The 19,083-nt window shown below is 55.1% G+C and overlaps 1 protein-coding gene across 2 annotated transcripts; it reads left to right on the top strand.

The window, feature by feature from the left end:
• The first annotated feature begins 1,149 nt into the window (after window positions 1-1,149).
• Window positions 1,150-14,707, top strand: AGTRAP (angiotensin II receptor associated protein). 2 transcript variants are annotated; one of them, XM_036065092.2, is made up of 5 exons: window positions 1,150-1,255; window positions 9,043-9,077; window positions 10,442-10,547; window positions 11,401-11,575; window positions 13,057-14,707. In XM_036065092.2, exons 1-5 carry the CDS (start codon window positions 1,229-1,231, stop codon window positions 13,170-13,172), a joined length of 459 nt encoding a protein of 152 aa, XP_035920985.1. In that variant the 5' UTR covers window positions 1,150-1,228; the 3' UTR covers window positions 13,173-14,707. The 2 variants fall into 2 exon arrangements, with proteins under 2 accessions (XP_035920985.1, XP_035920975.1); XM_036065082.2 differs by having other exon boundaries at window positions 11,401-11,596.
• The last annotated feature ends 4,376 nt before the right edge of the window (window positions 14,708-19,083 follow it).

Below are 19,083 nucleotides of genomic sequence, written 5' to 3'. Positions count from 1 at the left end.
GGCACACAGTGTTTAGATAAAATCTTTTTGTTCTCTGATTTTCTTCCTTCTGCAGAGAGGTGTGTGCTATAGGTTTTCTGCTGGTTTTCCGGCTAGATTTTCCTAAAGTTTTTGGTATATAGACTCAAGTGGACTCCAACCAGTGTATCGATAATAACCTCCTGTATTGGTAATAACAATAGCTCATGTGTATTGCTCACTTACTAAGTGGCAGGTACTTCTGGGCACTTTACCTTGACAAAGACACTATCCTTGACCAAATTTTAGCTAGGTTCCTCTGAGCCCTCTTCTAGACGAGGCCTGGCCTTCTCTGTCAGCCTGTCCTTGCTGGGACTGCAAGATCCAGTTTTACCAAGACTCCTACTAAGTCAGTTGAGTGAGAATCGCCCCCACCCTTGATATCTGGTCACCCTCCATATCTGATCAAGTTCCCCATCCCCCATCTTTGGTGTCTAAGTCCTGGCCTGCCTTTAGCAAGAATGCTGCTGGCTCAGTTTAGCAAGAATCTCCCTACCCTTTATATCTCCTCTTGGTCTTTTCCATCCGCTGACCCCTCCCTCTGCGCCTGTCCGGGCTGTCCTGGGAAGCGAGCTTCCTCACTCCCCCCCATTGCAATACCCCTATGGCAACGGTCTTGAATAAAGTCTCCCTTACCGCTCCAGCAAGTGTCAGAATAATTTTTTCATCCTCAACATGAATGAGTTCATCTAACCTCACAAGGATCCTAAGAGGTAGGTACCATCAATGTCTCCACTTAGAAGCGAGGAAGGAGGGAGGAGAGATGTCTCCTTGGGGGTGAGACATCAGCTGTTGGCACCTGGACGTTCCCCCAAGTTCTTCGGCAGCAGGTGGTCCCATCAATCCATCTGTTGGGATACTAACCAGGCAAGATATTGCGTCCTTTGCGACACAAATCCCAATATTCTCCAACAGCCTGCCGGAACCGCGTGGGAGGCGGCGGGAGCTAGAAACCCGGAGGGAGCAAGCCGCCGGACGCCGTCTCCTAGCAACCGGGCCGGGGTCGCGTGACCCGCCTCACGTGGCCGGGAGCGGCGCTGGAGTCCGAGCGGCCGCCGCGAGCGGGGCGGGGCGGGGCGCGGCGGGACGGGGCGGGGCGCGGCGGGGCGGGGCGGGGCGGGGCGGGCAGGGGCGGGGCAAGTTCGTTTCCCGAGTTCGGAGCCCAGGAGCCCCAGCGGCTGCCGCGCAGGTGCCCTCCGCCTGGGTCGGGATGGAGCTGCCTACCGTGAACCTGAAGGTGGCGACGGGCAGGGTGGGGCGCGGGCGGGGCGGGGCGGGTTCCCCCAGAGTGTGTGGGGCGTTTGCTTTTTTCAAGAAGGATTTCAGAAGTGAGAGGACCGAGAGCTCGGGGCAAGAGGGGGTGGTAGGGAGACAGCGAGAGCGTGGCCCCCAGGTGGGAAGGAGGTGAGCAGACCGGCCATAGCAGGGAGAGGAATCCAGGGAAGGGCCAGCAGGGAAGACCGAGGGGGAGCTGGAGGCGGTAGGGGAGGGAAAGGGCCGCCCGTTCCCCTTTGCAGCCTCGGCGCCTCCGGCCCGCGAGTCCCGGGAGCCTGAGGATCGCTTTGGCCTGCGCGCCCAGAATTCCCCTGGAGAGAGGGAGGGAGGGAGCCGCGGGGTGGGGGCGGGCCCTGAGAGCCCAAGGGGTCTCGGCGGCGGTCACCTGCCGGTCGCCCAGAGACGGGGCTAGACCTTTCATCTGCACGCCCCGCACCGCCCCGCTGCTTCGTTGGCTTCATCAGGTTAAGAAAACCCGAAATTCCCAGACCAGTGGTTTCCAAAGCTTATAAATCCAGCGTCCTTATTTCATAGGAAACAGGAACTCCAATAGAAGTTACTTAGAAACAGAAAACCCCAACTTTGTGCCCTTAGGAAAGCACTGCGCGGCTTCCTGGGGTGTCTTCATTTCCTGTGGCATGTTCTCAGCCCCTCCAGATGCCAGCGGCTTCTTCATTTTGTCCCCGGCCGTGCGGGCGGGCTCCGCTTCTGGACTGCGCTGACGGCAGAGGGGCTGGGGCCTTTAGCTTTGGGCTGGAAGGCGTGAACGTTGGCCCAAACCTGCCATTTGGGGTCTCGGTGCTGTCCCCCTAGAGACTATATCCAGGAACGCCCTTTTACTCACCAGTGACAAAGCATTTAGCACACGTGGTGTCCAGCACTGAAGGAACCTAAGAGACAGAGGACCACAAAACAACACAATCCATATTTGGATTATTAGACGGGGTCTGTGTTATGACTTAACGGAGGCAGATTTCCCTTAATCTCATCTCCCTCCCAGAAGCTTCCAGCCAGTTTGGTTTACAGGAGGGCAACCGAGGTTTGTTGGTGTCAACATTCACTGTGTTCCAGGCAGTGTGGAGTCAGTGCCCACTGCCTTTTCTCTGATGAGAGATTTGCCTAAAATCATGGCTAAGAGAGCATCAGGCGAGGGACAGAGCTGCAGGAATGGAGAGGGCAGGGGGCCCTCATTCCTGGAGCATCTGTGGTATGCCAAGTGGTTCATTTGATCACAGCCACTTCTGAGAAAGCTGATATTGTCGCCTTTCTTACAGATGAGCAAACTTCGGGGCAGATAAGTAACTTGCCAAAGTCCCACAGGGATTAAGTGGCAGAGTTAGGCTTTGAACCCACTGGGGTCAGACTTCAAAGCCATATCCTTTCCTGGCCACCAGTTAGGGCTGACTTTGGCCTTGACGGTGTCCATCCACTAGGAGGGCTTCGTCTGTTTGGGGCTTTTTTTTTTTTTTTTTTTTTGAGCAACTTTATGGGCTGACAGGCCCAGTGTGCCCACAGGTATGAGCTGTGCTGGTGTTCTCTGCCCCAGAGTGAAACGGGGCCTTCCCTTGGCTTAGGAAACAGGACCCCGGGTTTCCAAGGGTCTTAGCTGCTACCAGTCAGAGACCAGTAAGTGCTGGGAGGCCCTGAGGGGCCAAGGTTGCCAGGGAACATACATCCCATTGAATTTGAATATCAGATCAACAGTGAATAATTTTCTAGCATAAGTATATCCTAGGCAATATTTGGATCACACTAACAAAGGGCTTATTAACCAAAATTCAAAACTAACTGGGCATTCTGTATTTTTGTTGTTGTTGTTAAATCTGGCCACTGTAGGGAGGGCGGCTGTCGACACCTTGCTTGTAGGCACTTAAGTGGGATGTTCTGAGCCAGCCCCTCAGGAGCTAGGAGAATGCATGCCTGTGGACCTGCATTCCCTCGTTTCATCTATTCCGTGGCATTTGGCTGAATCCTGCTCGTGCCCAGCCCTGCCGGAGTGGTCAGTGGTGCCAGGTGAAAGAAACAGCTGCCCCAGGCCCTTCACACAAAGGGCCGTCCCTAACTGAGTCCCATCTATGAGGCAAGTCCTGAGCTGGAGAAATGACATTGAGACAGGCCTGGCCCTGCCCAACCCCCAGCTTCCTGTCTGTCTTCCACTGTCTTCTGTCCAGCCACATTGGCTTCTTTTCAGTTTCCAGAATGTTCCATGCTTCCTTCTGCCACAGGGCCTTTGCAGGTGCTGCCCCTTCTGCTTGAAATGCTCTTCTTTGATCTCTGCCCCTAGTGAACCCCCTGCTCACCGTTTTTACCCTGGCTTAAATGTCACTCCCTCAGAGAAGCCTCCTAACCACCCCACTCTCCCCCACCCCACCCCGTTGTAGAATGAGGCTCCTTTTCCTTTGCTATAACTGTCCCTCAGAAAGAAGGTCTCACTGGATCCCTCATTCCTAAGACGATGATCTGATCAGCAGGTGTCTCCCATGACATAAAAGTTCTGCCACAGCTGCCCTGCTCACCGTTGAGCTCACCGTTGAGCCCCCAGGGTGGGTGCCAAGCAGATGCCAGGGATGCTGAGTGAAGTGTTTGAGAAACTTAGCACCATTTGATCATGTGTCTCAAGCCTCTGGGAAAAGAAACCTCAGGGAGTCTTGTGAGAAAAGGCCATGGGAGGAGGGTCCAGGGAGTAGTGTAGCATTAGGGTTAAGGACTCAGGAAGCCGACTTCCTAGTGGTAGCAATGAGAATGGCCACGCACTGAAGGCTGACCACCTGGTGGGCACTGTGTTGTGTGTTTCACACGCCTCTCCACCTCCCTGGACCACTAGATCCACAGAACAACCCCATGACATAGGCGTGATGGTCCCTACTTTATAGAAGAGCAAACAGCAGTTCCGAGAGGTCAGGTGACTTGCCCAAGATCACACAGCTTCCAAGTCACGGAGCCCCGGCTCCATAGGATCAGATCCGCATATTTGGCTTCATTGCCCACACAGTTAACCACTGGCTGACTCTGCCTCCCCAGTATGGCATTCCTGACTTAGGTCTCTTAGCCTCAGCTACCCTTGGGGACCTTACTGCCTCATGTAACAGGCTGCTGAGTGTTTACCCAGGACTAATAGAACTATTATTTCCCGTATTGATCTGTCTGTTGGCCTTAGGTCTGTCTACCTCCTGTCCTAGAAGTCTCTCGCCCCCCACCCCATTTGCCCCTGGGCCCTCTAGTGGCACATAAAGGGTCTAAGTCCTGGTCCCCATGACCCCTTGGCTTCCCCTTAGTCTTCCCTTCTGATTAAACCTCCTCCTTTCCATCCACCCTTCCCTTGCTCTTCCAGATCCTGACAGCATAGCACAGACTTTGCCACTTACTAGCCCTGTGACCTTAAGCAGGTCTCTTAACTCTCTGAGTATCCGTTTCCTCACTGTAAAAAGAAGATAAAAATAAACCCTACCTTCTAGGGTGGTAAGAGGAGGATCCCGTGGTCCAGGAGTTGGTGGGGCATTACATTTTTAGTAGCAGAAAAAGTCAGGCCAGATAGAGCTATCGGACATTTGCATCTGAGCTCTCTTGTTTGTAAGTATCACACTGTGGGCCGATTACTTAATCTCCCGCTGCCTCAGTGTCTTCATAAGTAAAAGAACATGAATAGTCCCCCCCACACAGTGGCCGAGTGTTGGAAGCAGTGCAGACACATGGCAGGCAGGTCCTCGTCAGTTACAGGTGTGTGGTTAGCTTGTTAGCGCTGTTACAGGAGGCCTGTTCCACGTGGGTACTTACGGTTGTTACGTGGATTCGTACAGTGACTGTCAGACACCTCTCTGTGGTTGAGGCACCCCACTGGGACATATGGGGGCGGGGGATAAGGATTGCGTCCAGTTCGCAGAGAGTGAACCTTGGGCACAGACGCAAAGGGACGTGGCCCCTGGACCAGAACCCAGGCCTCCAGTCCAGCATCCTGTGACCCCCGGCTGCCTTGGCTCATCCTCCCTCCCCTGCCCCGTCTTCTGGGGAAAAGCCAGGCAGCCTCCCGGGCGCCGAGCACTGTATGAAGAGTGCAGGAGCTCCGATCTCTCTTTGCTCTTGCCCAGCCAGGATGGGCTGCCCAGGCGCATTCTCTCAGAACGCAGTGCCTTCCTCCCCTAGTCTCTCAGGCAGTACCTGAGAATCCCTAGTGTCCCCTTGGTTATCAGAAACCTTCCCAGCAGCCGGCAGACAGTTCTTTGTGCTGAGATGAGTCACTGTTCCCTCCTGTGTCAGGAAGAGCCGGGCCCATTTGGCTCGTTTTCTGGTTGGAGCTCTTCTGGACACCAGGCCTCTGTAGGCCTGGGTGGGTGTGCCCTCCCATTACGAAGATGGGGAAACTAATAAAGAGGAGGATTCATCTTCTGGGGGTTTCTATTCCCAAGGGCTTAAGAGACATGATCAAAAGGTGCTAAGTTTCTTAACTATTTATAAAGCAAAAGTGACGGCACATGGAGGGGACACAGTATGTCTTTAGGGGTCCTCAGTGTTTCCAGGTTGCACTCTTCCCAAAACAGATGGCTTAGTTTTGGACTTCGGGCAGGTGCTCACTGCGTATTACAGGTCTTTCCGGCGCTTGGCAAAATATTTGTCTCACAGGTGACACAGCCATTTCCCCACAGGCTTGCCTGCATCTCAGCTGGCTTCCGGGTCTCAGCTTTTCATCTCCCCTTCATCAAGCAGGGCTCTGCAGGGCCAAGAAGTACCCACGTGTTAAAGACCCACTGTGTGCATGGTCTGGATGTGGGAACCAGAGCACTTGGAAATGAAGACGGTTTCTGGAATAGAAGCCAACAGTGGGGAAGGCTCAGGTGTTGATTTTCAGGAGGAAGGTGGTCATGTGACCTGCCTCCCCTGTGCTCCCTTCCTCGGTGTTTGCTCTCAGTCTGAAAGCCGGACACCAGGACCACTGCGGCTGGTCACATGCTGGGGCCTTTGAGGCAGGGCTTCTCCCCTCTGTGGGCAGGGTTTCCTGTCAAGACAGAGGGGGTATTGGTTGGCTCTTGAGATAAAGATCAGAATTCTTCCCCACAACCCCCAGGCCTGGCCCTGCCCACCCCCCAGCTTCCTGTCTGTCTTCCACTATCTTCTGTCCAGCCACATTGGCTTTTCAGTTTCCAGAATGTTCCATGCTTCCTTCTGCCACGGGGCCTTTGCAGGTGCTGCCCCTTCTGCTTGAAATGCTCTTCTTTGATCTCTGCCCCTAGTGAACCCCCTGCTCACCGTTTTTACCCTGGCTTAAATGTCACTCCCTCAGAGAAGCCTCCTAACCACCCCACTCTCCCCCACCCCACCCCGTTGTAGAATGAGGCTCCTTTTCCTTTACTATAACTGTCCCTCAGAAGGTCTCACTGGATCCCTCATTCCTAAGATGATGATCTGATCAGCAGGTGAGACATAAAAGTTCTGCCACAGCTGCCCTGCTCACCGTTGAGCCCCCAGGGTGGGTGCCAAGCAGATGCCAGGGGTGCCGGGTGAAGTGTTTGAAAATGTAGCACCATCTGATCATGTGTCTCGAGCCTCTGGGAAAAGAAACCCATGGCAGACTAAGCCTCCTCTCCCTCGGTCTCCCCAACTTTGTAACGGGAGGAGCACACCCACCCAGCCCCAGAGAGGCCTAGTGCTCAGGCGACACCGGGCTCACGGTCAGGTTTGAGCCGTGGCTCTGCCACTGGGCAGCAGTCACTCACCTCGGAGCCTCAGATTCCTCAACTGTAAACGGCACTTCTGGGGGTTGGAAGGATTAAAGGCGTCCACGTACAGAACACACAGTGGTGCCCACACTGAGGCAGCGTTCCAGGGCAGAGGTAGCCAATCACGAAGCTCCCTTCCAGGGCAGAGGTAGCCAATCACGAAGCTCCCTTCCAGAGCAGAGGTAGCCAGTCACAAAGCTCCCAGAGCAGAGGTAGCCAATCACGAAGCTCCCTTCCAGAGCAGAGGTAGCCAATCACAAAGCTCCCAGAGCAGAGGTAGCCAATCACTAAGCTCCCAGAGCAGAGGTAGCCAATCACGAAGCTCCCTTCCAGAGCAGAGATAGCCAATCACAAAGCTCCCAGAGCAGAGGTAGCCAATCACGAAGCTCCCTTCCAGGGCAGAGGTAGCCAATCACGAAGCTCCCTTCCAGGGCAGAGGTAGCCAATCACGAAGCTCCCTTCTAGCGCCAGCTTTCCGTAGAGTGCACACGTGGCTGTGTCAGGGGCTCGGCTGCTCCGTAAAGTCAGGAGCGTTGGTCCTTGCAGGGCTGTTCTCCCAGCTTAACAACTCTCTTTCGGGCCATGGCACCAGAGCCCTTTTGGTTCACTCGCATTGGGCCCTGGGGGGTCAAGGTGGAAGGTCCCGGCCGTTTCAGCTCCCCCCATGTGCAGAAAATGTCCACATTTGTCACAAGCTCCAATGGCTCCCCTCCGCTGAAAGCCCAGGCCCTCCCACCCTGCGAAGGTTGGGAGCACCGGAGTCAGACTTACACTTGAACTCGAGTTTCACCCCCGCCATCGGTGGAATCTAGATCAACTTAATTTTCCTCGGAGTCTAGTTTTCCCATCTGTAAAATGGGAACGATCATGGTGTCTGTTCCAGAGGCTCTCGTGAGGCCCAAAGAAGGAGGCGTGAGTGTCTGGCACAGAGCAGGTGTGCAGTAAGTAGTAACTCTTCTCGAAGGGCTTCTCCCTCCAAAGCCAGAGTTCTTTCTTGCGGGTGGCAATCCCCACTTCTGCCCTTTCAGCGGTCCAGAAGCCTGGGCTGTTCACTGCACACTCTTGCCGTGTCTGCCCTCACACTCAGGCCAGTACACTGCCCCCTCCCCGGGCTCTTGGCATCCCCCCTCCCAGCTTGACCCCCCCAATCCCTTGAGTAACTCTTTCAAGGTCCCCCATCTACCATTGGGACCCCCATGGAAGCTCCTGACTTGGGACTCCTGACCCCTGCTGGTGTGGGTCCACTCCCTCTTCCTCCCCATTTATGTTCCCTCTGCCACCTCTGGAACACCTTGCTCTCCTCCCTTTTGCCTGGCTGGTCCCTGCCTATCCCTTAGCAGGCGCCCCTCCTACTTCGGAAGCTCCAGCTGACAGCCGCCCTGCCCTCCCCATAGCATCCGCTCCCTCCTTCTTCATTCGCTTTCCAAGCAGGGCCCTTTTGATTACCAAGAGTAGAGACAAGTTCTAGTAAAGGGGGCTGCGATTTTAAGGACATATGGGAAAATGAAAGGGGTAGAATGGTGTAGAAATCTAGAAAAAATCCACGCTCCGTGCTGAGGCCCTCGCTACCCTCCCGCTGCTCTTCCCCTCCTGCCCCCTGGTGCTCTCCTGCTCCTTGGATGCGGGTAGCAGACAGCCACTGGGCCCCACTCTGTACCCCAGCTCTGTGTGCCAAGAAACCAGCCTCGTTTGAGTCCCACGCCTCCCCCCAGCCATTTCCTATCCAGGTATATCCTCTGATGCCAGAGCAGATTGCGAAGCAGGAGGGAAGCAGGAGGGCGTGTGGGTGTCTGCTGCCCCAAGGGAGTAGGGCCGAGTGACACGGCAGCTCCCCCGGCCTGACCTGCACTCTTCCTCCTTCACCCCTGCTTCGCTCACTGTTGCTGGTGTTTTGTTGTTGTTGTTGTTTTTTAAACATATTTGTAAAGCCCTGTTAGGTGCTAGACAGGTGCTTCCTGTGTTTTCTGGCTCCAGAAGCTCTCCCCACCCCTCCCCAGATGGTGGTCTCACTCATAGTTCTTTTCTTTCCTTCCCCAAGACGATCCTGCTGGTTCACTGGCTGCTGACGACCTGGTGAGTGACTCTGCAGGTGACCACTTCTGTGTCCACCTGTCTCCCAGGATCTGGGTCCACATACCCCCAGGCTCTCGTCCATGTGTCTCCTGGCCAGTTCCAGAACTAAATAGCACCTTTGTCAAGAATGTCATCAGCATCCCCATGTCCCAAGAATGTCTGAGGGGCAGGCAGTTTCCAGAGGCCTCTGCCATCACCCCCCCCCCATCCCAGAAGCTTCAAGCCTTCATCCTAGGGGAGGTGGCTGGCCCAGGGCAGTCCCCACAGCTCAGATCCTCCTCCAGACATTGCCCAGGCCCCTTTGGGGGCTTGGCATGACTCTGGTTCCTCCCCAAGGCCTTTGTATCTGGAAGGTGTGAGGTGCTAAAGCCAGGGGGCCCGTCTCACATAGCCTGCTGGACTCCCCGAGGCAGCCGTGGGGTGGATGCCGGCTAGAGCTCTGTTTGTCTGTGACCTTGGGTTAGTCACTTAGACTCCCTGAGTCATTTTCTCACCTACAAAATGAGTGCATTACTGACCCTCCCATTTAGCCTGTAAGGTCATTGGAAGGTGAAAGCCGAGTTTTAGAAACTGTAATAACCACTAACATTTCTTGAGGGTGTCTAGGAGCCAGCCACTGGGCTGAGCACCTTCTGTGGGTTGGCTCCACAGCTCAGCAAGTAGATACTTTATGACCCAAGATGCAAGGTGGGATCAATTGCTTAGGGGTGGACCCTATTTCTTATATCACACTCCTGCCCAGAGATGGCAGACTTGGGATTCAGATGGACCTGGGCAGGTCCTGGCTCAGCTGTGGTCCAGCCAGGTTACCTTAGGCAAATGGCCCACCTCTTGGGACCTTGGTTTCCATCTGTAAAATGGGTATAAGGATAGCGCACATCCCTCAGGGGCTGTGAGGGAGAAGCATGTTGTGCTCATCCAACACTCCCCAGGGCCTGCCACAGAGGGAGGCTCGAGCATTGCAGGCTTGATTTCATTATTACTGTCTGTTTTACCTGCCGAGCTGTGGGGCGATTTCCCTGCCAAAGCAGGACTGGAAACCGCTGAGCTTCTGTGTGCATTTTGCAGAGCTTGAAGTATGCTGCACATGTAAAATGGTTGTGAATAATGCAGACAGTGAAAGTCATGGCTAATGACTTTGGGAAGCAAGGTCAAAATACAGATTTCTCAGTCATACTCCCCAAGATTCTGAGTTGTGGTCTGGGCTGGGGCCCCCGCACTAGCTTCTTAAAACCAAAAAGTCAGGTGACTTAAAGACTATCAAGCTGAGTCAGGTTCTACACTTCACAGCTTTGTACGCGTTCTCTGTAGGGAACACTTCAGAATCCAGAAACCTGACGTGACTCGGGTGCCTCTTCCCACAGGGGCTGCATCACGTTCTCGGGCCCCTATCCCTGGGCCAACTTCACCATCCTGGCCGTGGGTGTGTGGGCCGTCGCTCAGCGGGACTCCATCGACGCCATAAGTCTGGTGAGGTGGGGGAAGCAGGGAAGGGACCGGCCTCGGGGTGGTCCGTGGCCCCTCCTCTTACCCCCCTCGACCCATCCCAATCCTGTCTCTTCCAAGGAAGGGGGCCCCCACCCCGCCCCCTGTTTTCCATTTCTAAAGCCTTGTCAAGAAGCCCTCCCCAGCTACCAGCCCAGGTGTGTCTTCACTAGCCTGGCCCGCTTCTCGGCCTGCCTGGCTCCGGGAGCCCTGAGTCTGCTCAGTGCCTTTCCCTGAGAGAAGCATGGGCGGGGTCCCCCCAAGTGCCCCAGCTTGGCCACTCCTCGAGGGCACTGGAGCATGTCCCCGATAACCCACCTCTAGGGCCCTCTTTTAGCAGGGAGCCCCACGAAGAGGGAACTGCTGTACTTCGTGAGGTCAGAGTGGACACAGCCCCGCTGAGCTCTGCCATGGGGGAGCTTCCCAGCACCCACTGCGCCCCGAGGGGCAGCCAGCTCTCCAGCAGGGCCTGTCAGGATAACTAAGAAGGGAGTTCCCTGTGGTGCGGACGGATTGGGTGAACTCCAAGGGACCTTACATTTCAGAGGTTCTAGAACCAAGTCTTGTGCCCCATCATGGCCACAGGCTAGGTCCAGACCTGGGTCCCCACATCCCTGCACTGGGTGCTGTAGTCCTCGGTCAGGCGTCTCACCCACCAGGTCCTGCCTGCTTGCTGATCTGTTTTCCAGCAAAGCCTAAGGACATAGGAGGGCACAAATGGAGCTTCCAGTCTGGTGTTTGTGGTAAGGGATCCATGAGCCGTGATGGAGCGTCAGGGTGCTCATAAACCCTGATGGCACATGGTCCCCCCGGGCCCTGCGCCTGGCCTGTCTTGCAGTTCCTCGGTGGCTTGGCGGCCACCATCTTCCTGGACATCGTCCACATCAGCGTCTTCTACCAGCGGGCCGGCTTCACGGACACAGAGCGCTTTGGGGCCGGCATGGCCATCCTCAGCCTGCTCCTCAAGCCCTTGTCTTGCTGCTTCGTCTACCACATGTACCGGGAGCGTGGGGGTGAGCTCCTGCTCCGTATTGGTGAGGCCACACCTCCGGCCAGCTCCCTGACTGCCCCTCTCGCCGGCCAAGGTGCTGGCGGCGCCATCTCCCACATCTCCCCTGTCTCTGGCTTGCCTCACCCACAGCCCCTGCCCAAGTGAGCTGGCCTTGCCCGGGGGGACGAGGGCTCAAGGCGTGGGGGTGGGGGAGGTGGGTGCCGACACTGACGACCAGGCTAGAAGGTCTACAAGCTCTGGTCTCTGCTGCACGAGCCCAGGGCTCCCATCCCAGCCTGCTGTGAGCTTTCCCGGGCATCAGGCTACGGGCAGAGTTGGGGGCAGGCCCAGAGCCCCGTCTCAACCCGAGCACGGATGCAGCTGGGTGAGCCCCAGTCCCGCAGGCAGCTCTGGGCGGCCTGCAGCCTGAGGCTGGTAGGCATCCACGGGGCCAGCCCCTCCTCTCAGCCCCATGCCTAGAGCCTCCCCTCCTGCCCTGTGGGGTCTGGGTGGCCAAGGGGGGGCCTGCTGGCATGGGCCGTGGAGCCTCAGCTGAAGCTGGCCCTGAACTGCGGGTGCTTTCCCTGCTAATGTCCCGGTCACCTCAGCCTGGCCCACCACTGCCCCTCCCACACCCTCCTGAGCTGTAGCCCCTTCTCCTGGCGGCTGGGCCATTTTCCTGTTCTCTCTCACATACTGCTCATCTCCTTTCAGAGAGGTGGGGAGAGGGTGGGGGTGGTCTTCCACTGTCCCCTCCCAAGAGGAGAGGCCCGGAGGGGCCCATGACCCACCTAGAGGGGCAGCTGGGCCAGGGCAAAAGGCACCTGTGGCCTCCCCAGGGCTGATCTCAGCAATGCCCTGGGGTTGCGGGGAGTCACTCACATTCCTTGCATTGGGCAGATGAAGGAGCTGGTGCCCAGAGCCCCTGGGACTTGTTCAGGGTCAAGTGTGCAGGGCAGAGAGGGGAGCAAAGAGCATGGGCACTTAGAGCCCTCGCCCCTACCTAGGACCCCCAGCCCAGAGCTCTGGGCTCTGCAACTGTGCCAGCTCTGGGCCTTCTGGTTACAGTAGCTCGGGGTCCACTCTGCCCGGGAGAGGAGCCTGTGGGCCAGGGCTGGGCATCCCTCTGCTCAGATGCGTGCTGCTCCGGGAAGGCCCCAGTGTGATGGCCAAGAGCACTGGCTTTGGGCCCATGCTGCCTTGGCTTGAATTTTAGTGTCCTCCGCATCAAGCGCCATAGTGGGGGCAAGTCAGTTCATCTCTTTGACCCTCAGTTTCCCTGTCTGTGAAGTGGGGGCAACCCAAATACCTGCTCTGGAGGGTTATGGGAGGATTGGCTGAACACCTGCTAAAAGCCGGCGGGGGGGGGGGGCACTGCTGCCCCCGTCATTGTCCCAGTGCCTTCCTGGTGGGGGGTGGGTGGATCTTGGTTGGGACTCAGTAGACTGCCTTGAGTCCTCACCCTTCGTTTTTTCCTTCCCCCCTCATCCCCCCCACCCTCAGGTTTCCTTGGACCATCACAGGAGCGCAGTGACTACCAGACGATTGACTCACCAGAGGCGCCCACAGACCCCTTTGTAGGCTCGGAGGGCAGGGGTCACTCCCCGCAAGGGTACTGAAGCCAGTCTGCTTTGGCCCCAGCGCAGGGGCCAATGGAGCAGACCCCAGAGACAGCCCAGGCTGCATCGCCCTCCTCGTGGCTTGGATGGCATTCTAGAGATGTTCCTGACCTCCACCCCCCTTTCTTGGACTGTGTTCTCCTGTTGCCCATCTCCCTAGTCAAGTGCCCTGAGTGGCCCGGAGCCCCGTGCACACCTGTCCCAGACTCCCTGAAGCCTCCTCTCCCTTCAATGTACCCCAGTGGTCTGAGGCTGGGAACCGTGGTCTCTTTCCTCACCTCCCTTAGCGGCTCCGTGTAGCCCCCGTCCTGAACCATGCCTGAGCCAGGCCTTGCCCAAAGTTTATTGACCTCGCCCACGGAAGCTCTGAGAGCTTTGGGCGATGCTCAGTCCTGGGAGCAGCCCGGCATGGGAGTGAGGTCCCCGTGCTTCTCACTGCCTGGTAACTTGGTGCTTGGGGACCTCGGGGCTGGAGGCAGGAGGTGTGTGCAGCACCTGAGACCCACCACGGCCTCCAGCTGCCCTTCCCACGGCCATGGCATTCACATTTGGGGAATCGGTAGCTGGGTGTGTTTTGAGCCATGGTTAATCTCCCAGCCGGGCTGGGGCCTGGACCTGCCATTCCTGAGATTTCTCCTTTGAACCCGCAGGGAACCTGGGCTTAGCTGCCCATTTTGTTGTGGCAGGAGGAAGCAGGGGCTCACTCCCCAGCTTTGGCCTAGCCAAGGCCCCAGCAGAGGAGGGCGCTGTTTGGTGTGGCCGATGGGCATCCGTGTCTCTGAATCAGATGACTTGGTTACCGGTTTGCATCCCTCTCTGCCACTTTCTGGCTGTGTACCTTTGGGCAGCTTAATGTCTCTGACCTCAGTGTCTCCTGGAAAAGAGCTAATGCCTGCCCCGGGGGTGATGAGACAAATGAAGTGTGCCGTGCCTGGCCCTCGGAAAGCTCCCTAAGCCACAGCAAAGTTGGTGGGTTGCTCCTTGATCCTGTGATGATGTGGGGTCAGTAGGCAAGGGGCGACCTCTTCCTGGCAGACCCTATGTCCTGGTGTCAGGGCTGACTGGGACCGGTACCCATCCAGAAGCCCCAAGTGTCCCATGGCCAGGGTCCTAATCTACATCGACTGGACCGAGTGTTGACCTCAGGGCCTCACGGGCCTGGGCTCTCCCAGGCCATCCCGGCTTGTCCCCTGCACAAAGAGATCAAGGCCTAGTGCACAATCCCACCACCCTCCTGGGGCTCGGTACGTGGTACTGCTGAGTGCGGGCCGCAGGGCTCAACTCTGGGGCCTGCTCTCAGGGAACAGACATTAAGAGTCCTCTGGCAGGAGGCAAGAGCTCCGAAAGGGACCCCTGGGAAGGGACCAAGGGACACCGAGTGGCTGCAGCTGCAGGAAAGCTAGAAACAGTTTCACCATCAGAAGGGGACGAATAGATAACGTGTGGTACATTCATTCTATGGATATGGTTCAGCAGTTCATGTGAATAAACCAGACCTAGTTCTATTGACATGGGTCCCCCTATGGTGAGCAAAACAGATTGTAGAATGGCATCTTCAACGTGAGCGTTCGCATGAATTTAAAAACCTCCAAGCGATATCATATGTCGTTCATGAGCGTATATGTAGTGAAATACAGAAGTGTGGACTAGAAGGAAGGACCCTTCAAGGTCATGGCTGAGGCAGCCTTGGGTAGGGGAGAGGTGTGACCTTCGGGGCATGGGACTAAAAACCCAAGTTCCGGTTCTCTTGTTTATCCCAGTTCCTGGCACACGGCAGGCTTGCACTGTGCGCGCTCCTGTGTGTATGTGGTGAATATGTCAGATTTCCAAAGGGAATGAAAAGGTGGGGGGGGGCCACAGTGGGGGGACAGCTAATAGAGCCTGTGTCAAGCAGAGGGGAGAGTATATTCAGAGACCCCGGTTCCTCCTAGTCCCAGACCCTCGAGTCCGATCGGATCTTTATGGGGGGCAGAGGAAGGCCCCTGTCTTAAGTGGGGGTCCCCAGAAGCAGACCCTGAATGCAGCGTCTGGCTTGGTGCAAGCAGGGGCGGGGGCTGGGCTTTCTGGTCATTGGCCAAGGGCTGCTCTGGAGTTGGGGGACAGTGACTTAACCTCCCAGGCTACTCTGGCTCCCTGACCAGGCAGGCCCAGTGGCCCCAGAAGCTGGAGGGCTGTCTTTCAAGAAGAGTGCCACCAGAGGTACGGGGACAGCGAGAGCCACCAGTGGGGTGCCCCCCTTCCAAACGGCAGGTCTCGTAACTGACGTTCGAGCATTCATTCAACAAGCAACCAAGAGCCTATGGGAGCTAGGAGTCTTCCAGCTGCTGGGGATACCCGAATCAAGGGGAAAAAGCCCCAAGTACCAGGAGATTCCATTTGGCATGAGAGGTTCCAGGCAGGGGAACAGCTCATAGGAAGGCTTGAGCAGGTGTGTGCCTGGCCAGACTGTTTCTGGGCACGGTCGGGAGGCCGGAGTGGCTGGAGCCAAGGGAGGGAAGAAGGAATGAGGTCAGAGAGGCATCAGGGACCAGGTAGCAAAGGGCTAGTAGGTCATTTTGAGGACTTTGGCCTTTTCTGAGTGAGATGAGGGGCCGCTGGTGGGCTTTGGGCAGAATGGGACACGATCTGACTCACACTAAAAGGACAGTGTCGATGGCTTGGGCTGGGAGGTAGAGATGGGGGTGGTGACAAGTGGCCGTGTTGAGCAGAACACCATGCACCGATTGTCCCTTCCAGGGAAGGACATCAGGCAGTTCTGCCCACTGTCAGAGTAATCAGAGGCTCCAAGGAAAGCAGTGCGGTCAGTCACTGGCTGGACAACGCCTTACTCACGCCTAGAAAAGAGCAGATCAGCCTTGGCGGCGGGCGGCGGTCCCCCGTGGCCAGCAGTAACTGACGCAGGGCAGTTGGCTTAGTCTCCCCTCTCTCCTGCCAGAGTGGAAGGACACTCCCTTCCCTGCAGAGGACAGACACAGCAGTGGGGTTGGCCGCGCGCCACATGACACGCATGCGTAAGCAGAACAAAAGAGCGAACCCTGGGCTTGAAATAGGGGAAGATATTCCCACACGAGGTGACAAGGTCAGCACAGGCTGTTGTGGGCTCTTTATCTCTTGGGAAGGAAGTGTTCCAGCCTCAAGGCCCATTGTTACCCAGTGGGTGGGTTTGAAAGACAACAGGCAAGCGACTGCCTCGCCCAACAGGGCCGCTCTTGGATATGTTCTGAAGGCAAGGCGACAGGATTCACTCGTGGACAGGATGCAAGAGAAAAAGAAGAATCCACGATTGCAAGGTTTGGAGCCTGAGCAGCTTGGGGCTTGAGCTGCCACCGACTGGGAGGGAGGGTGGCAGGAAGGCCAGGTTCCAGGAAAGGCCAGATGAGCCACACTGAGGAAATGGGGCTTCCCACCAGACCTTCTCACCACTGGGAGGCCAGCTTTTATAGACACTTGGAAGTACTCTGTATTTCATCCTATAGTATCTGCTGATCCGGAAACTGTCGACCACAGGAAGCAAATTCCTCTTGTCTCTGCTCTCCTGCCGGTGAGGACGGAAGCCACTTGTCTAGTTCCCAAATCTTGTATTTCTTGTTTTCACAAAGCTGAGCCTTCCAGATGAGGGAGCCAGAGACAAGCCCCTGTCCCAGGAGAAGTCACTGTCTTCTGTTGGCCAAAACTGGACCAGAGGCAGCTGAACCTGCAGGAGCCCCTGCCGTAGGCCCATCCTGGGAGTCTCCAGAACAGCCTGGAAATTCCAACTCTCCCAGCCTCCCTCCAAAGTGGCCCTAGAGCCAGAAAGCCTTGGTCAAATCCCTACTGGCACCCCATGACTGGCTGTGTAAGAGACAGAACAATCTCTTAACCTCACTGTGAGTCAGTTTTCTCATCGGAAAAGTGGGGCTACTCATAGTGTTGACTCAGGGATTAGTAAAGTCTGAAAATGTGTAACATCAGCATTTCTCATTACCTGTGTTACCATGTTAATTATTCAGAGAGAGGGAGGGGGTGATGGGTGTAGGGGAGGAAAGAGTCTTCCTCAGCCCTCTTAGGGTCCCTGGCTGGGTCTGAAAATTAAACTGACAAAGATTAACAGGAGAAAAAAACACGTACATTTTTTCGAACTTTTACATGTACACAAGAACTTTCACAAGAGAAGGAAGGCCTGATGAAGTGATAAGAGCAGGGAGCTTTTATACCTTTCACACAAAGAGACAATAAATGTGTGAAGAATTGACAAGACAAAGAGGTCTGGGGTGGGGTAGTGAATGGTGAAGAGGTAACCAGGAAGATAAGGGTTAGATTAACAAGGTTTGTTTATACAGATTCCTTGGCTATAAATTCCCTGTCTCTGGTAATAAAAATGTCCTCTTTCCTCGTGGTACAGGGAGGATACCATTCACGCAGAGATTTAGGACCTGTTTCAGGAAAGGACAAGGGATGGGGTCAGAGTGACTTCCTTCCTTCTGCCATTTTTTCAAACGCTCAGGTTAAGATGTTCAGTATGCCATGGTGCCAAAATTTGGGGGTAGCATGTCCTGAGCCCCATCACCAGTCTGTCTGACCATCCATTCATGTATTCATTTATTATCAATTCTATAATAATTTATTGAGTGCTTCCCACAAGTTTTGAAAAAATTGTCAAGAAGTAAAACAGAGGTTTTCCTCACTGGCCACAGCAGAACCCTGAGGGTCCAGTTCTCCAGGTAGTCGAGGGCTTGTGTTCATACCTATGAATCTAAAAACTATTGACAGATTCAACATTATAAAACATTATCATATCGAAGATCTACACTCAGATTCACAGACTTGAAATTGAAGGGAGCTTAGAGCTCCAGAAGCCCAGCAGTTTGAGATGTTTTTTATTTCAAACCCTTGGCTCAAAAGAAATCTTACACAGGGTATAAAACAGAGCGGGTCTGATAGAGCCCACCAGCACCACCACCCCCGCCACTCTGAGGTATGGCCCCCAAAACACAATATGGAAACTCTTCTCCTACATCCACCTTATTTCACAGCTCGGGACACGGGCCCACAAAGAGGAGACGTGGTCAAGTGCACGTGGAGACTTTGGAATGTGACGATGGGGAGACTGGGGTGCCAGGTAGAACTTAAAAGGAAAAAAACAGAACTGCTACAAATGAACAGTTAGAGACTCAATGGATGGATTAATTCATAGAATAGATACATCAGAAGAGAGAATCAGTAGCCTTGAAGAGCTATTTGAAGGAATTACTCAGAATGGAGCAAAAAACACAAAAGAAGAGAGGTTAAGAAACGAGGGATAGCATGAGAAGGTCTGACATAACTCTATCGGAGTTCTGAAGGAGGCCCTGGGAGAGAGGCAACATTCAAAGGAATAAGGGCAGAGAATTTTCCAAAATGGAAAGACACCAAACCTCAGATTCAGGAAGCCAAGCAATCCCCAAACAGAAGAAATCCACATTTATAGTTATCATATTGGCACTTTGTTCATCATTGCTTAATCTTTGGCACCTGGCACAGTTCCAGCACACAGTAAGTGCTTTATAACATATATAGAATGGGGGATCCCCAGGTGGCTCAGTCGGTTAAGCATCTGCCTTCCGCTCAGGTCATGATCCCAGGGTCCTGGGATTGAGTCCTCCATCAGGCTCCTTATTCAGCAGGGAGCCTGCTTCTCCCTCTGCCACTTCCCTGGCTTGTGCTCTCTCTCTCTCTTTCTCTCTGACAAATAAATAAATAAAATCTTAAAAAACAAAACAAAACACAAATATAGAATGGATGGTGCAAAACACCAAAGATGAACATTAAGATCCCCAAGGCAGGGGCGCCTGGCTGGCTCAGTTGGTAGAGCGTGCACTCTTGATCTCAAGGTCGTGAGTTCAAGCCCCATGTTGGACCATAGAGATTACTTTAAAAAATTAATTTAAAAATA

This window comes from Halichoerus grypus, chromosome 5, assembly GCF_964656455.1.
Source record: "Halichoerus grypus chromosome 5, mHalGry1.hap1.1, whole genome shotgun sequence".
Lineage (NCBI taxonomy): Eukaryota > Metazoa > Chordata > Mammalia > Carnivora > Phocidae > Halichoerus > Halichoerus grypus.
This window is presented reverse-complemented; position numbering and strand designations above follow the sequence as displayed.

Coding starts and splice junctions, on each gene's coding strand:
- AGTRAP (XM_036065082.2), top strand. CDS start 1,229: ATGGAGCTGCCTACCGTGAACCTGAAG. Junction 1,256..9,042: donor TGCCTACCGTGAACCTGAAG/GTGGCGACGGGC, acceptor TCCTTCCCCAAG/ACGATCCTGCTGGTTCACTG. Junction 10,548..11,400: donor CCATCGACGCCATAAGTCTG/GTGAGGTGGGGG, acceptor CCTGTCTTGCAG/TTCCTCGGTGGCTTGGCGGC.